We start from the raw sequence: 21692 nt of genomic DNA, 5'->3' as shown, positions 1-21692 counted from the left end.
GTTCTCAGAAGTCTGTTACTAATGAATGAATGGTTTGGTATACTATTTGTCGATGTCTTTATATAAGTCACTGTTTATAAGTAATAGTTGGTCCTTATAAGCATCACACCCAAAAGTACTTAAATGTTTCTTAGTGAGGTGGGCTCATTTTCCCTTCCCCTAATTCGTGGAGACATCCATCTGAGCTCTGATAGTTTTTAAAAACTTTGAATGCACTTTTGTGAATAAACCTATTAAAAATACTTTATTTCAAATCACTACATGACCTGGTATTCTCTTTTGGCCTGCGAGATTCATACGTAATAATACCCTATAGACTTTTACTTCCTTGGATCATTGACGCTTAGAAGTGAAAAATTATCTGTCATGTTGTCTTTAATTTATATCTGAGAGCTCTGGATTAGAATGAAAAAAGGAAGGGAAAACAATTTAGAAGTTAATCCCTTCCAAGTTATAATCATACTTTAAATTCTTATGATTTACCAACATTGGATTTTTGGTGACCATTAATCTGATAACAAAACAAATAGCAACAATAACCAAAAGAAGAAATTCTCACAGCACAAAAATTGGCCATAACTATTAAAGGAAAAAAAAGAGTAGTAAACTACCTTTGATAGAACATGTACACATTGCCAGGCACACTCTTAACAAAATTATCTAAAAGATGATCATGTGCCAAACTTGGAAGGTGAAGCCAGTGCCAGTGTTGCTCATTTACCTTCGCAAACTGTCTTGTCTACCTTTTTGTTTAAAGCTGCTTTACTTCTCTTGGGTTGTGGGATCGGGGAGGGGAATATAGACTTTTTACTGGGATATGATATTCAAATTATTAAAGATGGCCTCTTAAAACACTTACTGATTTATTTAAAAAGGATATTATCTCCTTTTTAATAGTGTGAGTAAAAATTAATGAGATTGGGTATTTAAAAATATGGTTTAAACTCAGCATTTATTCTGATGTTATAAATGGTAGCCCTTTTGTTTGTTGTAAGGAAATACACTACTTGGCTTCTCTTTGGACTTAATGTTACAGGTAGCCATGAAGAGATATCCGTAAAATGTTTGACAAATAAATCATAGTTGTACTTCAGAGCTAATACACAAAAAAGTAAATACATCGTTGTTTATTATTAATGCTTTAAGAAATCAGCCAAATTGATTCTGTTTTTTGCTTTTAGTTTGATTAGTATTATATAAAAAAAATAAGCTGAACTTTGTTTCATTTAGAGTCTAGTGTTTCTTGAGAATATCAGATTGTTTCTAGATCTCAATGTTGTAACTTTGTAGTTTGAAAAATTAATTTGGTAAACATGATTTCATTTAGTAAAATTTTGTGAAACCTCATGAGATTTGGCATAGCAAAAATTGAGAATGTACTTTATGCACATTTTAAGCTATATTGCCAAAGACTTCAAGCTCAGTCTTAAAATATACCTTCCTTCATTGTACCCAATATTTTATACACACCAAAGTGTTATTACCTAACATTGGTAGAATTTGAATTATTATTTTTAATCTGGAAAATTAAGAGTAATACACTTTTTGCTGCTGTTCTTGAGAATGATTCATGGAAGGAGCATGAGAAGAAGGGGCCCGTGGGGAGCAGATTTTGAAATGTTAATGTATTCTGCTAATCTCATAGTCTTTGATAATCACAGGACAGAATGGGTTCCTAAAGATAGAAAGAGGCAAATTCTCAGAAAGGCAGATCCTAGCAATTGTGAACTTAATACTTTTAAAGATCTCTAATGAATGATCAAATAGAGAGCTTTTAAGAATTTGTGGTATAAGGTGGGTGTGTATCAGTTGGCCAGGGTTGCCATAACCAATTACCACAGATTAGATGGCTTAAACAACAGAAATTTATTTTCTTACAGTTCTGGAAGTTGGAAGGTCAAGATCAAGGTGCCAGCGGGTGTGGTTCCTTTTGAGGCCTCTTTCCTTGACTTGCAGATGGCCACCTTCTCACCATCTCCTCACATGGCCTCTGTGCACATCCATCCTGATGTGTCTGCCTCCTCTTACAAGGACACCAGTCCTATTGGGTTGCGTTCATATCATTAAAGGTGCACTCTGTTGGCCTCATTTTAATATAATCACCTCTTTAAAGGTACCATCACCAAATAAAGACACATTCTGGGGTACTGGAAGTAAGGGCTCAACATAGGAATTCTCTGCAGCCCACAACATGACAGTAAATACCATGACTTCACTAATGGATAGATTGATTTAATCTCTGTCCTCGTATTTCAGTTCCCCTCCACATATGCACACTTTGTTGTTTTCTTTTTGTTAGTTATGATCATTTGGTATTTTCACCGTGTGTCTTGGTTTTAATAAGACAGTTGACAGAGGTTTCTGTGATAACTCAGTGGATTGCAGGGCAACAGCTGAACTGTGAATTAGCTTCCCAGCAGATTGAGAACTCACCCCCAATGAACCTAATAAATTTGTTACATGGCTCTCTGTGGGTTTAGAAGCTGTTGTTTAGCAGGGTACTGCAGTGGTCTGTGACTGCAGAGACTGGCTGATCACTCTGGAGCTCTGTCCACATCATAGTTGGCGTGAGCTGTGCAGTGCTACAGCGTGGGGCCTCGGCATGTTAGGCCACAGCTTGGAATTAGCACTCCATAAGGACCCTCCAGTGCTGAGGATTTTCATTCTTTATAGTCGTTACATTATTCTACATTATACATTCCGTACGGGTTTTCATTTTTTCCTACACCGAGGACAGTCAGTTTAGTATTTGAGTAGCATTTCTGTATACACAGATCCGTGTATAGAAAAGCTATTCTAATATCAGTGCCCTTACCTTAAAATGAGGAATACGACACTGAAGAGGAAACTGAATGTTAATAGGGCCTGGCCCCATCTGTAGCATGGAGCACTCACTCAGTAAATGTGCACATTCTTTCACCTCACTTTCTTTAACGTGCAAGTCAGTGAGAAAGCAGTGTGCCTACAGATGGGAGCAAAGGTAAGGTCATATACTTCAGGTATTTTGCATTAAAAGCAATGTTAGCTCCTTCAACTGTGCCTATTACAGAAACCTTGTATGTAGGTCACTTACATTTTACATACTTTGCCTGCCTGAACACTCAGACTCAGGGTGTGTGCTCTCATAATTTTATGTAATTTTCCTTATCTAAGTTGGAATTAATTGTTTTCTCTCTCCCCAGCAACCTGTAGAGTCACAAGGTCTAGCCCTGGTCTACCTCATTTAGCCATATCTCGAGCATCTGTCAGAATACCTGGCACATTGGAACATGGGAAGTGCTTAAAATGTACTCACTGCGTGAATAAAATAAATTGGTCAGAAAAAGTGTTTTAGTACATTTCCTCCCCATAACCTTTATTTACATATTACATGACCATTGTAGTGTTTACTTTCCACTGGTCGCTGCCTCACTTCACAGATGCATCTGCCCGGCATGTGTGTGGGTTGGTTCATTACCCCCAGGTGATGTGAGTGCAGCAGTCCCCCATTACTTGGGTCAAACTTTGAGTTAACCATGGTCAAACTTGTCTAACAATAAATGTTAAATGGAAAATTCTAGAAGTGAACAATTGACAGATTTTAAAGTGCATGCCATTCTGAGTAGCATGACAAAATCTCGTGCCATCTGGATCTGTCCTGCCTGAGCCTTGACTCCTCCCTTTGTCCACGTCTCCACCCTGTGTATGCCGCCTGCCTGTCGGTCGTTTTAGTAGCCATCTTGGTTATCAGATCCACTGTCACGGTACAGCAGTGCTTGTTTTCAAGTGACACTTATTTTACTTCATGGTCACCCCAGAGAACAGCTGGCAATTCAGATATGCCATCGAGAAGTTGTAAAGGCTTTTTTAAGTGAAAAGGTGAAAGTTGTCAACGTAACAAAGAAAAATCATATGCTAAGGTTGCTAAGATCTTTCATAAGACTGTAGCTTCTCTTTAAGATACTGTAAAGGAGGTTTGAAAAGAAATTTGTGCTAGTTTTGCTGTTGTATCTCATATTGCAGAAGTTACGGCCACAGTATGTGGTCAATGCTTAGTTAAGCAAATAAAGGAAACTAGACCGCCTTCTTATACCACACACAAGAATAAACTCAAAATGGATTAAAGAATTAAATGTTAGACTTGAAACCATAAAAGTCGTAGAAGAAAACAATCTGGGGTATTTCTTATGGTGATATTTTTTCTGATATATTGCCTTGATCAAGGGAAACAAAAGAAAAAATAAATAGGACTACATCAAACTAAAAAAGTTTTACAGAGCAAAGGAACACATCAACAGAATGAAAAGAACACCCACTGAATGGGAGAACATATTTGCCAATGATACCTCTGATGAAGAGTTAATATCCAGAATTTATAAAGAACTTAACAAATCAACACCAAAAAACAAACAGTCCAATTAAAAAATGGACAAAGGACCTGAATAGACACGTCTCCAAAGTGAACATATGGATGACCAGTAACATTTGAAAAAGTGCTCAACATCACTAATCGTCAGAGAAATGCAAGTTAAAACCACTGAGATACCACCTCACAACCTGTAATAATGGCTATCATCAATAAATCAAACAAGTGCTAGCGAGGAGGGAAAACTTGTGCACAGTTGGTGGGAGTGCAGACTGGTGGAGTCATTGTGGAAAGCAGCATGGAAATATCTCAGAAAATTAAAGACAGAAGTGCCTTAGTGACCTAGCAGTTCCACCTCTGGGAATATAGCTGAAGAAACCCAAAACATTAATTTGAAAGATTATGTGCACTCCTGTGTTCATTGCAGTGTTATATACAACAGCTAAGATTTGGAAGCAGTCCAAGTGTCAGCCATTGAGTGAATAAAAAATGTGGTACATTTACACAATGGAATAATACTTGGTCTTAAAAAAAGAAGGAAATCATACCTTTTGTGACAACATGGATGGACCTGGAGAATATTATGGCTAAGTAAAATAAGCCAGTCATAGAAAAAAATACCATATAATCTCACTAATGTGGAATGAACAAAATAAACTAACAAAATAGAAACAGACTTACAGAGAACAGACTGATGGTTGTCAGACGGGAGGGTGGTTGGGGGGCTGGGTGAAAAACGTGAAGGAATGAAGCAAAACCCCCCAGAACACAGATACAGACAGTAGTATGGTGATCACCAGAGGAAAAGGGGATTGGGGGGGAATAAATGGTGGTGGAAGGGGCTTCACTTGAGGTGGTGAGCACAGTACAATAGACAGGTGATGTATTTTATAGAATTGTACACCTGAAACCTATATAATTCTATTAAACAATGTCATCCCAGTATATTCAATAAAAAGGTAAAAAACTAAACCATGTTCTGAGTATGAAACCACTTAAGTAGTTTGTAAATTTTAGTCTAGATTACAATGTTAAAGTGGGGGGGGATTATTTTGCTATGTAGTATGTCAGGTAGTTCATTTTCTTCTTTCTTATAAACAGTGCTGACCTGAACCTTTATTTTATGTCTACTAGTACAACTGTAAGTGGTGTGTGTCTCCCCCTGCCCACCCCCCCGACCCCGATTTTGAGGTATAATCAACATACACAACATTATGTTAGTTTCAGGTATACGACATAATGACTTGAGATATGTGCACGCACACACACATTGTGAAATGATCACAGTAAATTTAGTTATATTCATTGAAAAAAAGACAGAAAAGGTACTAACTCTGGGTGGAAGACATTAGCAGAAACGTATTTCGATCAAAAGTAATGTGCTAGAAAGCATTGAGTCTGCACAAACATTTCAGCAAGGTATCTTCTGAAATGAGAGATAACTTTTAATATAGCATATTGTTGTAAACGTTTCACTTTATTACTACTTATTGTTAGTAATCTCTTACTGTGCCTAATTGATAAATTAAACTTTATCATAGGTATTTATACATAGGAACAATTGTAGTATGGTATATGCAACATTTAGTACTGTCTGTGGTTTCAGGCACTGAGATTCTTGGAATGTCCTCATGGATCAGGGGATACTGTATGTTGAACATTCAGGTGATTGTACTCTTTGAGGTAATATTTTTGGGGAGAGGTGCTTTTTTCTTTACATCAAGATAGTTGTTATTCTTCCTCCATGGTTTCTCATCTCAGTAACTGGAAATACCAGCTATCCAGATGTCCTAAAAGAAGTTTGAATTTTGCCTTTTCCTCTCTGTATCCAACCACCCTTGAGTCCAATATCTTTGGAATCCCCGCACTTCTCTGCACCTCCAGTGGCACAGTCCAGGTTTTTCAGTCTGTTGCTAGATTTCTGCAACACCCTCCTAACTCTTTGCTCCTGTTTTCCAGTCCAGTTTCTGTCCAGTCTGTTCTTCATATTTGATCCAGGATCTTTTAAAAATGTAAATCAGGTCATTCACCTATGCTGCTTAAATCTTGTCAGTCCATTAATTTTCTCTAGGTGTGCTTTCAAGGCCCCTTAGAACACAGTTTTTGTCTGGGTTTCAAGCCTTACTTCATGGTTTGTTCCTTTCTCCTCACCCCGCCCTTTTGTTGACTGTTACTACTCAGAGTTGTTTCCATTCCCTGCCTTCCTCCCCCAAACTTTCATGTTCTCATTTTGCTCCTGTCCTTCAGGTCTAAACACCAGTGACACTTTCCCTAAGCTGTATTTTTAGACTACTAAATTTGGTTAAGGTTTCCTCTGTGTGTGTGTGTGTTGGAAAATTGTTGCAATTCCTTGTCTTTTTTTCCTTTCTGAGATACAAGCTTGATGAGTGCTTAGTCACCACTCTTTCCACAATTTAGGGCAGTAGCTGTTCCTGTCACCTTGTGGTCTGCCCAAGTGCTTGTTCATTTGTGACTTTTTGAAAAAGGTTTTATTTATCTTTAGAGAGTGGGAAAGGGAAGGAAAAAGAGAGGGAGAGAAACTGGCCCATTGCCTTTCCTGTGCACCCCAACCATGACTGAACCCTCAAGCCGGGCATGTGCCTTGATTGGGAATTGATTCGGTGACCTTTTGCTTTGCAGGAGGATACCCAATTGAGCCACACCTGTGGTGGTCAGGGCTGTTAATTTGTGATTTTAAAGTGTACTGTGAACTCTCCATTGTAAAGGATCCATGAGGTGGCAGAACAATCAGCACAGACCCATAATGTTTGGTACCCTTTTATACGAGATGTTAAGACATCTTTGGTAAACGAGGGACTGAGAAATTGTAGCCTGTGGGCCTGGTCTTTTATTAGGCCAGACCTAAGAATTTTTTTATTTGTTATTTTTTAAGTGCTTGGAAATTAAAAAAGGGACACAACAAATGCATGTAACATTCTAATTTCAGTGTCCCTAAATAATGTTTTATTGAAACATAGTCATACTCATTTGTTTACTTGTTTGCTGCTGCTTTTGTGCTGCAGCCACAGAGTTGAGTAGTAGTGACAGAGGCTGCGTGCCTGGCAAAGTCTGAACACATTCACTTTCTGGCCCTGAACACAAAAAAGTTTGCTGGCAACTGCTTTAAATCCCTTCTGTGACAGGAGCATGGATAAGTATAGTTAGACATGTTTGTTATGCCTTAGTTTACTGGTTTTCCCTTCCTCCCAGTTCAAGGTTTAAGGATATGTCAAGTGTAAGACAATATCATTTGAGTTTGCAGAATTGTAGTCCAGCCTCTCTGCATTACATACATAGAGCTTTTGGAAACTTGCATATTGCAGGTTAGATGTTGACTATGTAGAGACTTCAAACCTCACGAAATTATGTAGACACAAACAAGTAGTCACCTTCTTTCCCCTTTAGTCAGTGGTCTAAAATCAGTCGTTCCTAAATAAATAATATTTTGATGCTTAAAATTTACTGTTTTTATAGTTAAAGAGAAAAAGGACCAACTATTTATGCTGTTTGATTTAATCATTCAAGTGTGATGCTAAAGCCTTTTTATAAGTTTTGGATCATTTTTGTCAATATGTTATCTTGTAGAAAAATAGACCCAGCCATGTTTGGGTTATGTAATTGATTACTGTTGGGAATAACTTCATTTGTAGGGTTTATTATTATTAGGCAATGTAGAATTTTTTTCTTTCTTTAATAAAATCAAATGGTTTTTACAACATTGTTTACATTTTGTTTAAAATATTATATTGAGAAAATACTTAATTAACTTTGTTTTATTTTTAGGGTTATATCCTGTGTTGTGACCTCATGGTTTAAGTGGGAATAAAGATGAGTATAAGCAGTGATGAGGTCAACTTCTTGGTATATAGATACTTGCAAGAGTCAGGTGAGTACTTTCGTAAAGTAAATAGGCCTCAAATTATTTTAATATTCTCAAAATAACCTTTTATGCATTTGAAATTTGTTATCAGTCCAAACTGTTGAACTTTGTATGTTTCCTTAAATGTCTGGACTGCCATTTTAAAGCTATGTGTTACTGCATGGTTTAACTCTCTGACTCTTTCAAATATGTTAGAATCATCCCAGGGAAACACTTTGTAAATGATGGTTTGGGTTTCACTGTTTGAAGATCATTTTTCTGATTTGTTCTGCAATGAGATTATTGTACACAGGAAATAAACTCTCAGATATCATTAATTTAATAACATATATTCAGAATCCTTAGCTAAATGTTACTAGTCCTAATTATAGTTAGCATTTCAAAAGCTTTCCATATTTTTTCAGAATGTTTTTATAAGTATTATCCAAGTTGATTATGTGTATCCATGACCTGAATTCTTACTAATGTCTTTATTGGGGGATAATTAATAAATATAAATTACTGAAGTCATTTGTTAAAAATATTAAATGAGAGATCATCCAAGTTTTCTAAACAGAAGTGTTGTCATAAAAGAAAAGGAAAAAAACTACAAGGAAAATGTGAGATGGATTAAGCAAAAAACAAAACAATGTAAGAGGCTAAACTTGGGTTGGATGGGGCATAGGATGGTAGAAAAGATTGACAGCAATAATGGTAAGTGCAGGTTGTTAACATGAGATGGAATTATTTAGTGCTTTGAAAGTATCATGCTGGAGTGATCGAGTTTTAGAAATTGCAGCTTAAATTTATTGGAATGCTTTAGTAGTAAAGTGAGGTGTGGTGTATAAAAAATATAATTTTGGTAGTTGTGTGTAAGGGAAGACAGAAGAAATAGAGTAGGATATTGAACTCTCAATTTTGGTTTTGAAACTCCAGTTACTGTTCTTATAGGGTCCAGCTAGTTGCCCTTCCTTATAGAGGGAGTGTAAACATGAGCTTAGATCCCAGATCCAGTGCTGACTGAGATGTTCCCACCTGCACTCCAGCTTTGAGCTCTTCCCTCTGGTGGAGGTTTCCTGGTTTCAAGCCTCACTGCTCTTCTGTGGCCTGGAATAGCTTGGAAAATGTGTTCAGCAAAGGCAGGGAGGAGAAAAGAGAGAAGAAATGAATGTAACCAACCGATGCAGAATAACTTGCTTGGAAGCTCTGAAATTAATAGGTCTTGTTTTGTTTTTGTTTTTAACTGGTATTGAAGGCAGATCCAGAGGACATCCATAGACTATTTTGAGTAGGATAAAATGATTAATAAAGTAGAAAAAGTATAGACCTGGTGATTGTTACATATATAACATATATGCACATGTTTAGATACTGTTATGTAGTACTTTTTTGGACAAAATGGAAAGGATTTGTTGCGCTGAAACAAACTTTTTTCTGCCTTAGAATTCCGACCAATATTTAAGCCAGAGTTTTGAGGCCTTGGACACTAAAACAAGATACGTTATGAATGATCAGTGGATGGACAATATATTGTAATGGCTTGTAGATGGATTGTAAAGGTAGTTATTTAGGTTGAACCATACAAAACTGCTACTTCTGGAGATCAGAAACAGTTGAAGAGCTCAGCAGCATCCTGTGGTTCAGCCTGTGCTGAGGTGAAATAGGGCAAGGTGAAGTTAGAGATGTTAATGAACCCTCAGGTCTTCTTGTTTCCAAATAGGAGTCTACAGATCAATGTTTTATGTTGCTACAAGAGAATACAACAAATAAAGGAGGTAGTAAAATAATTAATTTCTGAAAGAGTACCAAGTGATTAAATATTATGAAAAGTCTTCTTAAAGTTGGTTATGTTCTCAGACAAAACCCTTCTAAATTCCAAGTGTTGAGGTGTCTTACATTGCAGGAAAAATAAAGTAAGAATTATATTTAAAAAAAACTTTTCTATGATAGGCTGATATTTATCATAAGTTCTTTAAAATTGTTTACTATATTACTATTCTTTGTGCATTCTTCAGAAAGCTTTATACTTTATACAGCAGTGTACTGGTGATAAAGTATGATGTTAAGTCACATCTCTAAAACTGTGAACACCAGTCCCTTCATAAAATTTAACTATTTACATTATGATTTGTAGGGGAAATGAGACTCAATTGATGACATTTTGACTTAATGGCAGTTTTTCTAGGATTTCAGCTTGCCATGATTTAAGAACTGCCTATACCAGAATTCTAAAGTTGGACCCTTTTGATCACTTGCATCAGAATCACCTGGAGCACAGTGAATGGGCTGAGGAATGCACATTTCACAAAGTGCCCGGGTGATTCTTAGGCATAATAAAGTTTGAAAGCCAATGATCTATATCAGTTGTAGGACAATTAGAACTTGATATCAGGTATGTAGCATGTTCTCTGAATCTTGAAAGAAAAATGTAACTATTTGAGAGAAAGTAGAAAGCATGAAATGTACACATTGAGATTTGGAATGTGAGAATATTTCCTAAAGAGGGAGCTGACAACAAAAGTGTTTGTAGGTAAGCTTTTGCAGGAATGATGAGACATGTTTCTATCATCAGACATTTCTTTTGAAATTACTTACAGAAATAGGAGGTGGAAAAGAGTTTAAGAAATTTATGAGCTGTCAACTAGGGACAGGTTTCCGGAAGAGCTCAGATTCTAACCCATCTCAGTACTTGCCACGATTTCAGAGTTCCTTTCTTGGTTCTGATTTCCATTTGCACATAAAAATTGCCATTTTTTGCAGTTGGTTCAATCTTGGAATCACACAGTCCAGAAATCCCTTCTGTTGGGATTCAGTGTCTTTATCACCATAATTTGCAAGGAATATTTATTGAGAATTAATCATTAAGTGTCTGAGAAATATGATGTAAATTACTTTTAGGCCATAAATATTTCTCTTAAAAAAGTTAAGACAAAACAGAAGAAGCTAGAATCTTAATATTGCTACCTTCCCCATGAAGTAGTACTGAATGGGAAGAAGAGATAGGAAGAAAAGAAATCATGATGACCAAGTGTCTGTGCAGAGACGGTAAAGAGCTGGTCATAAAGACTTACACAAAGGAAAACAAAGTTTCCTTCCTGCTTGTCTCATTAGGTAAAAGCTCTTAGTTCGAAATCCCAAAAACCACCTTAGGAATGCTTGGTTCTGTTTTGATAAATGTATGCTTTAGAAATAATGTTTTTCAGTAAGAATGTCTAATATTTGTTCTCTGCAAACAGTGTTTAATGTTGATTGGACCAGATGGTATCCATCTCCAGAGGGGATAAAATCACTTGAATTGTTTTCATCTTAAATACTCTTTGTGGTGATCATTCTATTATGAATGTTATCAGCACTGGAATATATTAGTCTGTTAAAAAATCCTGTTTCGCTTCAAATTACTTAATTTTCTCAGATCTTCAGTTTCCAAATCCATAAAATTTGTTGCTTGTTAAAAAGGGAATACATTGTGATACTTGGTTTCAAGTGAAATAAGCCACCCTCCCTTATTTTTAAAAACTAATTAAGAGTAAAGTATACTTAATGTAGGTTGTTTTTATTAAGGGTTCTGACATTTTTCCCCTCACTTTTATCTCTAGAAAGTTCACCCTAAGCAAATTACTTTGGTCGTCACCATTTTGTTCTTTTATGAACTGGACTTCCATATTCAACAAATATATCCTAGGGAATAAAATTAGTTTTTTTTTTCTCTTTTGAAAATAGAATGTATTTCTATTTTCAATGTATTTCTAATAGAATGTATTTGACACGTAGTACTGTCAGTGATGATTGACTTGATTCATTATGTTCCCTTTAATTAGTGCTTACCCAAGGACATTAATAATTTGATTGCCCTAATAACTCAAATCTAGCAACCATATGTAGAATAAGTACTAAGCAATACATGCTAAATTGTGTCTATATAACTGAACCTGATAGCAGTGTTAATTGTAGAAGAGCTGGGCTAGTTTGGACATTTTTAATCCTCCTATCCCACCTTTGCATTTTCCCATTTTCCTTGGACTCTTCTGTTTTAGTTGTTTTTTTTTTTTTTTTCCCCTAGGGAAGTTGTTCCTGGCAGTTATTTGTGAACTTTTTGGCACTCATTTGTCTTGTTCCTTTGTGTAATATGTAATTTTATTTTGCCTAAATTGTCTATTTGGTTTGGGGGAGAATTCTTGAGTGTAAATTTAACTGTCATCTATTGCATGACATTTTTATTATTTGCATGCAGAATTGCATTATTTATAATGTACTTGAATGTTGGGTGTTATGAGACCATTGTATTTTACATTTTATGATTGAAGACTAACTTGAAAATGCAAAAACAATGTTATTATTACTGACTTTCCGGGTTGTGATTCTGAATAGTATTATTTTTAAAAATCCTCATGTTTTTAGAATTGAACTTTATCTCGCATATAGCCTCCAGTTGTGAGAAGGTAATGATATATAGGCTTGAAAGGTTTGGTTCAATAAAGAGCATATTATCTCCTGTACCCCACCCTCCTCCTCTGTTTTCTAACCTATTTTCAAAGGGGTGTTGAGTCTCCCAAATACAGGTCTTTCACCATACCACTTTTTCTAAGATAATGCCTACATCCCACATTCTATTTGTTTATAAGATCACCCATCAAATACAACGCCCCCCCACATACACACTTAGTATAAATGTGATCATAGTAGGCACAAAGTAATCTGAATGTTTATTTATAACATTAAAGGTTGTAACTTAAAACACCAAAATCCACTTACTCATTTTTAAAAAATTTTATTTATTTGTTTAGACAGAGGGGAAAGGAGAGAGAAAGAGGGAGCGAAACACCAGTGTGTTTGCCTGAGTTTGCATGAGCGTGGCTGCCTCTCACCTGCCCTCCCACTGGGGGCCTGGCCCACAACCCCCGCATGTGCCCTGACTGGGAATGGAATCAGCAACTCTTTGGTTTGCAGGCTGGCATTCAGTCCACTGAGCCACACCAGCCAGGGCCCATTCATTCATTTTTTTAATTTAATGATTTTATACTAACTGCTACAGTGGTTAGTAAAATGCCAGCAAGTGACTGTAGTTTCTCTGGACTCAGATAAAGGTAACTGGGCTAGGTAACATTCCTTTGCATATATTCTTCTGCTGGTACCATTTATAAACACACTAACAGCAGACAGGATGAAGTCAGGTTAATCCGGCTATCAGCAATGTGCCCCGAGCCAAGAACTAGAGTGAGGAGAGCTCAGAATCTGGAATGTCCACCCTTAGTCTTTTAATTTATATGAGTAGATGGTCAGCTACAAAAGAACAAGTAGATATGCAGTGTTTTGCTTTATAATCAAATAAAGTATGAATTGACATTGATTTGACACATAGTTGTTACATGCATGATTAACAGTGCACAGCAAGCAGTTACAAATGCTGGTCGTTACTGTACATTTACACTTACAAATCAGTTCTTCTCTTTTTGTCACCCAAATGACAACTTTTAGCTGATAGAGGAAATTGCAGTTACTCATTTCTACTGACATTTGTTCTTAAAAAACAACAAAGGTTCTTTAAATAGTTGCCAAACAACCTGTTCAATCTTAATAGTGATCTTTCTCTTTTCTTAGGAATAGCCAGCATAGTAAGGGTATAAGGAAACACATAACTTGCTGATGCCGTGTAAATTTGCACAATTTGGTGGGAAAGCAACTTGGTAATCATGAAAACTCCTTTTAAAATGTTTATGTCCCTTTAAACATTTGAGGGAATCCATCCTAAGGAAAAAAAAAAATTATACCTGACCAAAACCTATACGCATAGGTATTTGTTGAGGTAAAGTTGTTTTTAAATAGTGAACATTGGAAAAACCTAAATGTCCGGCTGTGGAATGAGTAATTTACTGGCTGAGTACATTTGTTGGTTGAATATTATAATACATTTTTTTTAAGAAAATATAATTTACACAAAATGTTCATAGTTGTATATGTTTTTAAGAGCAAAATTAGGGCCCAAAATTGTATGGCAAGTGTGTTTTATTTTGCTGTGAAAAAAAACAATATGTAAAGTAAAAAAAACAAACCATTAACAGTTTTATTGGGTTTTGGAATTGTAATAGGTTTTTGTTTTTGTTTTGTTTTTTGCCTAAGTGCTGGGTCTAACTCTTCAACATCAAAGATCCCTTATAGCATCCCCCCCTTTTTCTTTTTACTTTTTCTAAACCCTTCAAGCATTTGGTTGAGGAACTTTTTGTTATTGTTCAAATGTGTTTTTATTTTTCTTTGACAGTATACCTGTGAGAGAAGTTGATGGATCATTTTGCAGTTCTAGGTTTATTTATTTATTTATTTACTTTTCACTTATAGTTGACAGATAATTTGTATTAATTTCAGGTGTAGAGCGTAGTGATTAGACATTTATATGACTTGTGAAGCAATCCCCCCAAGAAGTCTAGTACCCATCTGGTGCCATACATAATTATTACAATATCATTGACTGTATTCCCTATGCTGTATTTTGCATCCTTGTTACTAATGATTGTGGAACTTTTAGAGGAAACAGAAATATGGGTCTATAGAGCAGAGTTGGAAATGGATTTGGGGGCAAGGTGTGTGTGATGATGTTAGCAGTGACATGATTTTTTAGGGTTTTCTGACATGAACCTTAAATAGGACCTTGGCTAGGTCAGATTTTCCTTCCAGTCTGTGGCACTGTGTTGTGATAGTACTTAATCTTTGCCTTTATTTTCTTGTTGAGACACTCTATACCATAATCATGAGACCTGAGGCTGATTTTCATGTTTCTGTAGCACCAGCTGACTGAGGACCAGCACCCCTTTAAGAACACAGTCCCTATCATCCCAAAGGGAGAACACTGTCTGAAACAAGCAACATTCAGAAAATGGTTGTTGTGTGGTCTCTGTCTCACGAGGGAATGGTGCGTGGTCCTGAGTAGCCACACCTGCCAATGCTTGTCTTTCTCACTGAAATCCGTGGTTTTCAGCTTCATTCCTCTCTAGATTCTCTTTTCTCCCTCCCAAACCTTAATCACCCTCGTGAATGCGTGGAGTACTTGATTATAGAGGTGTTGTTTCTATGAGATTTGCTTTCACCCCTGAAAAGAAGGGATGCTATTTTAGGTAATCAGGCCAAACTTCAGTATTGCACAGATTTAGGTTGATCCCTTTGTCTTCTACTTTCTAAGTCAAAAGGTATCCCTGAAAAAAAAATATTTCCTATATACATATTTACAGATAAATGGAAATATTTTCTAGCATAACCCTGATTTATGTTTAACTTTTGTTTTTTTCCAAGAATATTTAAGTCATGTTTTTTTTTGTATTTACAGATTTTCTGGTGTTTCAAGACACATTATAGTAGAATTGCATTCTGATTTAACACATTTTATTGAGCACTGGATAAGTTAGGCATATAATGTTCTATTCTCCTAGAATTAAAAGATCACTAGACATAAATCCTTCCCTTAGGCAGGCTAGCACACACATTCACACAACCATAGACACACATTGTGGTAGCTCCATCCAAATTAAATGATCAGTGCAGAAGAAAATGATCGGCCCGGGGCAGTAAAAGGAAGCACTTCACCTCCATTCAGTTAGGAGAAGAGAGCATAGGGACACAGAAGGCCCGAAGGCATGTAACAAGTAATGCTGGCCACTTGAGTTAAATGTGCAATGGGAAGAAGTATGTGGGTGTGGAATTGGGGGTGGGGGTGAACCTGCACAGATAAGTAGGGTCAGATTATGAAAGTAAAAGTGATATACTTAGGAGTTTGGTCTTTATTATGAGGCTGGAGGGGTCATTGCAAGTGCCTAAGTAAGGAGTGAGAGGATCAGTTTTGTTTTACAAGTGGGATTCTAGCCGTAATGTGGCAGATGTGCTGAACTGGGGATGACGGGAAAGGAACTGATGGCAGTAAACAGTCCAGGCCAAAGGGTTGTGGGACCAAATTCCAGGTTCTGGCAGAGCCAGGAGCAGTGGTGACAAGAGAGAGGGCATTAATACAGAGTTTGGTGAGATGCCCTCCGTAGAGGTGGGAGTGAGGATGACTCTCAGGTGTGAGGAAGTAAAGTCAGAAATTGTGAAGTCAAAAATTGTAAAGTCAGAAATTTCTAAAGAAAAAATTTTAAGCAGGGGAGAAGAAAATAATTTTGAACATAATGATTTTAAGCTGCCGTGTAGTGCTATTACTAGAAATAAAGAAAAAGAAGATAGTCGAATCCGACATTTATTTATGCAGAATGTTTTAAGTGTGAACCTTCTTCAGTGTAAACATTAATGAGAAGTGCCAAAACAATGCTAATGACCTCTTCAGGCTTGTTTTCTTACTATTTAAGAACATTCCAAGTACGTGTGCAATAACTTGATAGATGTAAGCACTTGGTGACAGAAAAAATTGAGGATATATGTAACATTCCAGCCAAAAAATGACATCTTTTGAATATCCATGTGCAACTCTTAGGGTATTCTTGGACATAGGCTTAGACTGTATCATCTAATCAAGCAGGGTTTACATGTAATAATTTTAATTTTTTAAGTTGACTCATGAATTAGAGAGTGGAGAGATCATTGCTTTGCTACAGTTTATAAAGGTTATGAAAATCAAAACACTTTCAAAACCTTGCTAATAAGGTATCTTAATATTTCATGCACTACTGCCACCACCTTAAGCTGAAGCAGAAGAACAGTGGTGCCTTTTTTTGTTTACTGTTAGTAAACAGGAGCTCACTCTGCCTCAGCTTTATTTTTTTACCATTTTCTAACTGTTTAGTGGGAACAGTAGAGTATAGTAGTTATGGCTTTGGTTTCTGAATGAATCCTTATTCTCTTAATGGTTATTTTCCCATTAACTAATTTAGATTATAAAATAATCCAAGTATATATATGCGTACATGGTGAAGACCCCCGATAAATGATACCGTTTATCTTGAAATCTTACTTAAATCTCAATATCTTAAATTCTAAGCCACTTGGCTATTCAGTTTTATTTTCCCTACTCATAATTTACTGCAGAACTCTTTCAGAGAGGGATATGTGATGGAAAACAAAATCTCCTACCTCACTGCTTACAGATTTCAGGGCCACATCTCTTACCCTCTCTCCCCATCTCCCCTAGTCTTTATTCTCAGCTTTCTACCCTGGTGATCTGAAAGCTACTCATACTCAAGCAGTTGTGGGTTTCCTCATAAGGACAGTGTGCAAAATGATGAGGTTTTTCCCCCCATTGGTATGCTTGATAATGATCTTGTCTGTTGGCAAAATCATGAGGTTAAAATGAAAGTCTTAAAGGTATTTAACACCTTTTCACTTCTCACTATGTGGGTAGTTACAGGAATGGAATGGTTAGGTGTCCCAAAGAGGGAAAGAGCCATGAGGGAAATCAACTGTGATATACCTTGGGTCTGTCAGTTTACTAGAATTTTACTTTTCACTTTGAACTTGGCTTACATAAAAAGCAAGGCTAACATAAAGAGATTTTTGTTATGTAAGTGTTTTGGTTTTAAGTATTTCAAATAAAAATTAAAGAATTGCTAATGGACACAGAATGGATTTTCACTTGCTATCTCGTTTTCTAAAGCTTTTATTTAGGTGGTTTATTACTAAGTGGCAAAGAATTAGTAATTTTTTTAGCACTTAATTCATACACCAGGTTTGGAGCAAAGTTATTTTTCATTGTTAAATTTCAGTTTTTATTTCTTAAATTAGTTTTAGTTTGCTTTTTATTTCCCAAGTAGTTTTTAAAAACCTGCAAAAGATTGAGTTCACAAAGCACTGGACAATTTGTATGCAGAGATTTAAGTATACTAGAAAAATATTAAATGTCACTTAATTTATCTTGGCCTAAATTATCTTGAGTGAAGCAGTTGAGTCACATGATTTCCAAAACGCTTTTTTCCCAGCTTTAAAGATTGACACTATTTGTTGAGGGAATGATATGCCACTGTCAAATTTTCTGTGTACTAGAAATTTAAAATAGGACCTTATATAATTAAATTGCAAAGGAAAATACATAAAGACTAACATGTTTGAATTTTAATATTTTGTTTAAAAACATATATTTGAACTTAGGTAACAGTTTGGGATTTCAAATGGGTAGTGTGAGATTTTGAAAGATTACAGAGGTTTTTCATTTGTGTCTTACAGCATGTTGCCACTAGGAGAACAACTTCTTAAACACCTTTTCTTTTGCTTTTAGGATTTTCTCATTCAGCATTTACCTTTGGTATAGAAAGCCATATTAGTCAATCAAACATAAATGGTGCCCTCGTCCCACCTGCTGCGTTGATTTCTATAATCCAGAAAGGTCTGCAGTATGTAGAGGCAGAAGTTAGTATTAATGAGGTAAGGAATGCTTATTTCAAATATTCTTAGTCTTAAATATATTCTTAAATCTGATATCTTGTTTGCTCATTCATTATCTGACTTCAGCTTCTCTGAACTAACACAGTGAAGGGTGGTGGTCTTAATGTAACGGTTGGGTCCCACAGGCAGATTACATTGGCTGCCAACTGTAAGGGTCATTATCTGTAGCTTATTTCACTTTAAATGGTTTTATAAGTGAACAGTAAGGAGCAGTTTTCTTTGAAACAACAGCATGGTGCTGTGGAATGCTAAACCCGTAATTGATGGTGTAAAAAATCAGAAAATCTCAGATTTTATTTGGTTATACCTGATTTGGAAGGCAATTCACAATTAAAGCTAATTCTTGATACTATTGCCTATTTAAGGTCCATATTATTGGTAGTTACACTCAGGAGTCAGCCAGCTATGTCCCATGAACCAGATCCTGACTGCTGCTTGTTTTCGTGAAATTTGATTGGAACATATTCGTGCTTATTCATTGACATAATTGTCTGGCTGATTTTGTGCTACTGTGGCAGAGTTGAGCAGTGGTGACAAAACTTACAGCCTGCAAAACCTAAAATATTCACTGTCTGGTCTTTCACAGAAAAGGTTCACAGACCCAGCACTAGCTGAAAATTTTCACATGGTCAGGATCAATGATATGTGTATCTTTTACCTTATTTTCATTTCAGAGATTAACATGTCCCCCTTCCCTTTCACAGATACATACTGTGAAAAAATACTTTCATAAGTATTTTTATATGTTTATAAAACTGAAGCATCCATGGCTTCCATATCAGTATTTATTACTATGATTACATAGTATACTAAAATTGATTTTATTAGCTATGTTTCCTCATCTTGGTCACTGAAAAATCTGCTAATACTAAATGAAATGTGTCCTCACCGTCTCAGTACTTAACTCCCAAAAGTATCCCTTACAGAGGGTGATAAACAGTTTCCACCAGTGGTCAGAGATGAAGTCTCATTTTATCTGAAAAACTTTTTGTAGGTTCAGTATAGTACTCCACAGTGTATCTGTGTTGGTTTTAATATTTTTAAGTTACAATTTGAAATGCTTTCACCTGCCCCTCAAATACTCCATTACAACAGCAACTTAAAAAGGTGTGGCATGTCTCTGCAACTCAGAGCACCCGTCACAGCACTGCAGATTGACAGTAGCGCCTGTTCGTCAGCCTACGTGAGGCAGGCTTCACCGGAATGTGTATATTGTTAGCTAACTTGTGCTGTGTCTGTTGAGTTGGCCAAAAGGTTTCTCTAGTTTTTTTCTGAACAATGACTCGAGTAGTGTTTAGTTGTCTTTAACTTCATTTGAAACAATTTCATTAGATTGTATTGTGACAGGTCTCATATCAGTGTGCATTTAAAAAAACTTATCAAAATTGGTAAATTTTTGTGTAGCCATTTTAATATTGAAGATGAAAAAAGATTCACAACATTTTTGGTGTATTATGCTTAATTATTTTGAGGAAGGTAAAAATGCAACTGAAACTCAAGAGAAGATTTGTACAGTGTCTGGAGAAGGTGCTGTGACTGATCAAAATTGTGAAAAGCAGTTTGTGAAAAATCTTGGTACTAATGACATTTTAACTAAACAATTCTTTGCTGTGGGGCTATCTTAATGAGTTCTGTCCAGAAGGTATCTAGCCATATAATATGAAACATAGAGACATTTATTGAAGAAGATAAAAGAAACACTGTACATAGGACAATGATGCCTCAGTCCCCCTCAGAGTAGGTACCTTGGGACCTCACCCAGTTCTCCCAGTCTCCATCAGCTGCCCCATCATATTTTCCTGAATCTCCTTGAAGGTTGAAATCTCTTTCCTTTCAAAGGTGATTTCAGTTTTAGAAAAAGCCAGAAGTCACAGGCGCCAGATCTGGGCTGTAGGGGGGCTGTGTCATCTGGGTGATTTGATGTTTGGCTAAAAAACTCTACATGAGACGTGATACATGAGTGGACCTGTTGAGATGAAGCTGCCAATCACCAGTTGGCCTTCTGAATCTTCCAAATAGTTCCTGCAGAGGAATGTTCAAGCTTAATGTGAAATTTGATACAAGCTGGTTGCTGTACTTGCTCAGTCATTTTGAATGCGACAGCCACACAGTACACATGCTCACTCAACAGCATCTACAGCCCCGCAATTAGTATGGTGAAGTCGTCGTTGTTTATGCATATGCATTCCAGCCCACTCTCCTTGGCTGCCAGGTTACATGGATGTTGTGTAAACCATTCATGACAGACCTCGTATGCATTGGAAGATGCTTAGCAGCACCTCTGGTCTCTACCCACTAGAAGCCAATAGCAGGAGATAGCTGACAGACTCAAAATACCCCAATGAAGTTATTGGTGAGAATTAAAAATGTGTCTTTTATTTTAGGAATAAAACTAAAAGGACTTTTTGGCCAACCTAATATCTCTGACTTGTTCTGTGCTGTGTTTGTGTCTCCTCTCATGCTTGCTGGAGAGCCTTTATTAATTATGAACTTTCTAACATCCATGAGAGGAGCTTTGAAAAATTGAAGGAAGTCCATAAAATTAAAGAGCACCCGCCTGTGAGTTAAGATGGTGCTTCTCAAATGTTAGTGCACATAAACACCCAGAGAGCTTGTTGAAACATACTTCATAAGCCCTTCAGAGATGCTGATTCTTTCAACCTACATTTCTAACAGGTTACCAGGTGGTAGTGGTCCTTGGGTCACACTCTGAGTAGCACTGGTTATGAGATGCCAGCCCTGTTGACAGGGTGGATTCCTTCAGCAAGGCTTTAACCTTTCTGTGCTTGCCTTCCAACATTAGTAAAATGAACCGTTGTACAGCATAGTATCTGAGGTCTTCCCTGTTTTGGTATTTTCATCAAATCACAGGAAACTTTGGAGTCCAACAAAATTATTTAAATGTTTTTAGTTTTAGAGAAGTATTTCCAAATCTTTTATTGTATGAACGATTTCATATTGGCCATTGATTTTGACAGAATCTTGGCATATATTAATTAATAAATCTTTCTGTATCTGGGTCTGCTTGTTATTTCTTTCAATGTATCGGCTTTATCTGTGCAACATATAACAATAAGAACCAGGTTAGGAGGAAAAATTAAACAGCTATTTGCAGTTGCTTCTTGAAGTTTTTCTTTT

At 36.4% G+C, this 21692-nt stretch overlaps 1 protein-coding gene across 5 annotated transcripts in view; it reads left to right on the top strand.

The window, feature by feature from the left end:
• Positions 1-21692, top strand: part of TBL1XR1 (TBL1X receptor 1) — a 150935-nt gene that overhangs the window by 102108 nt on the left and 27135 nt on the right. For 4 of the 5 annotated variants that reach the window (XM_036017712.1, XM_036017711.1, XM_036017710.1 and 1 more), the window contains 2 exons: positions 8129-8231; positions 18388-18533. In XM_036017712.1, the coding sequence (XP_035873605.1) occupies positions 8174-8231; positions 18388-18533 (204 nt within the window). In that variant the 5' untranslated portion in view covers positions 8129-8173. The remainder of the gene's footprint in view (positions 1-8128; positions 8232-18387; positions 18534-21692) is intronic. The other variant, XM_036017713.1, reaches the window with a different exon arrangement.

Source organism: Phyllostomus discolor, chromosome 2 (assembly GCF_004126475.2).
Source record: "Phyllostomus discolor isolate MPI-MPIP mPhyDis1 chromosome 2, mPhyDis1.pri.v3, whole genome shotgun sequence".
Classification (NCBI taxonomy): domain Eukaryota; kingdom Metazoa; phylum Chordata; class Mammalia; order Chiroptera; family Phyllostomidae; genus Phyllostomus; species Phyllostomus discolor.
The sequence above is the reverse complement of the archived record's forward strand: the minus strand, read 5'-3'. Positions and strand labels throughout refer to the sequence as shown.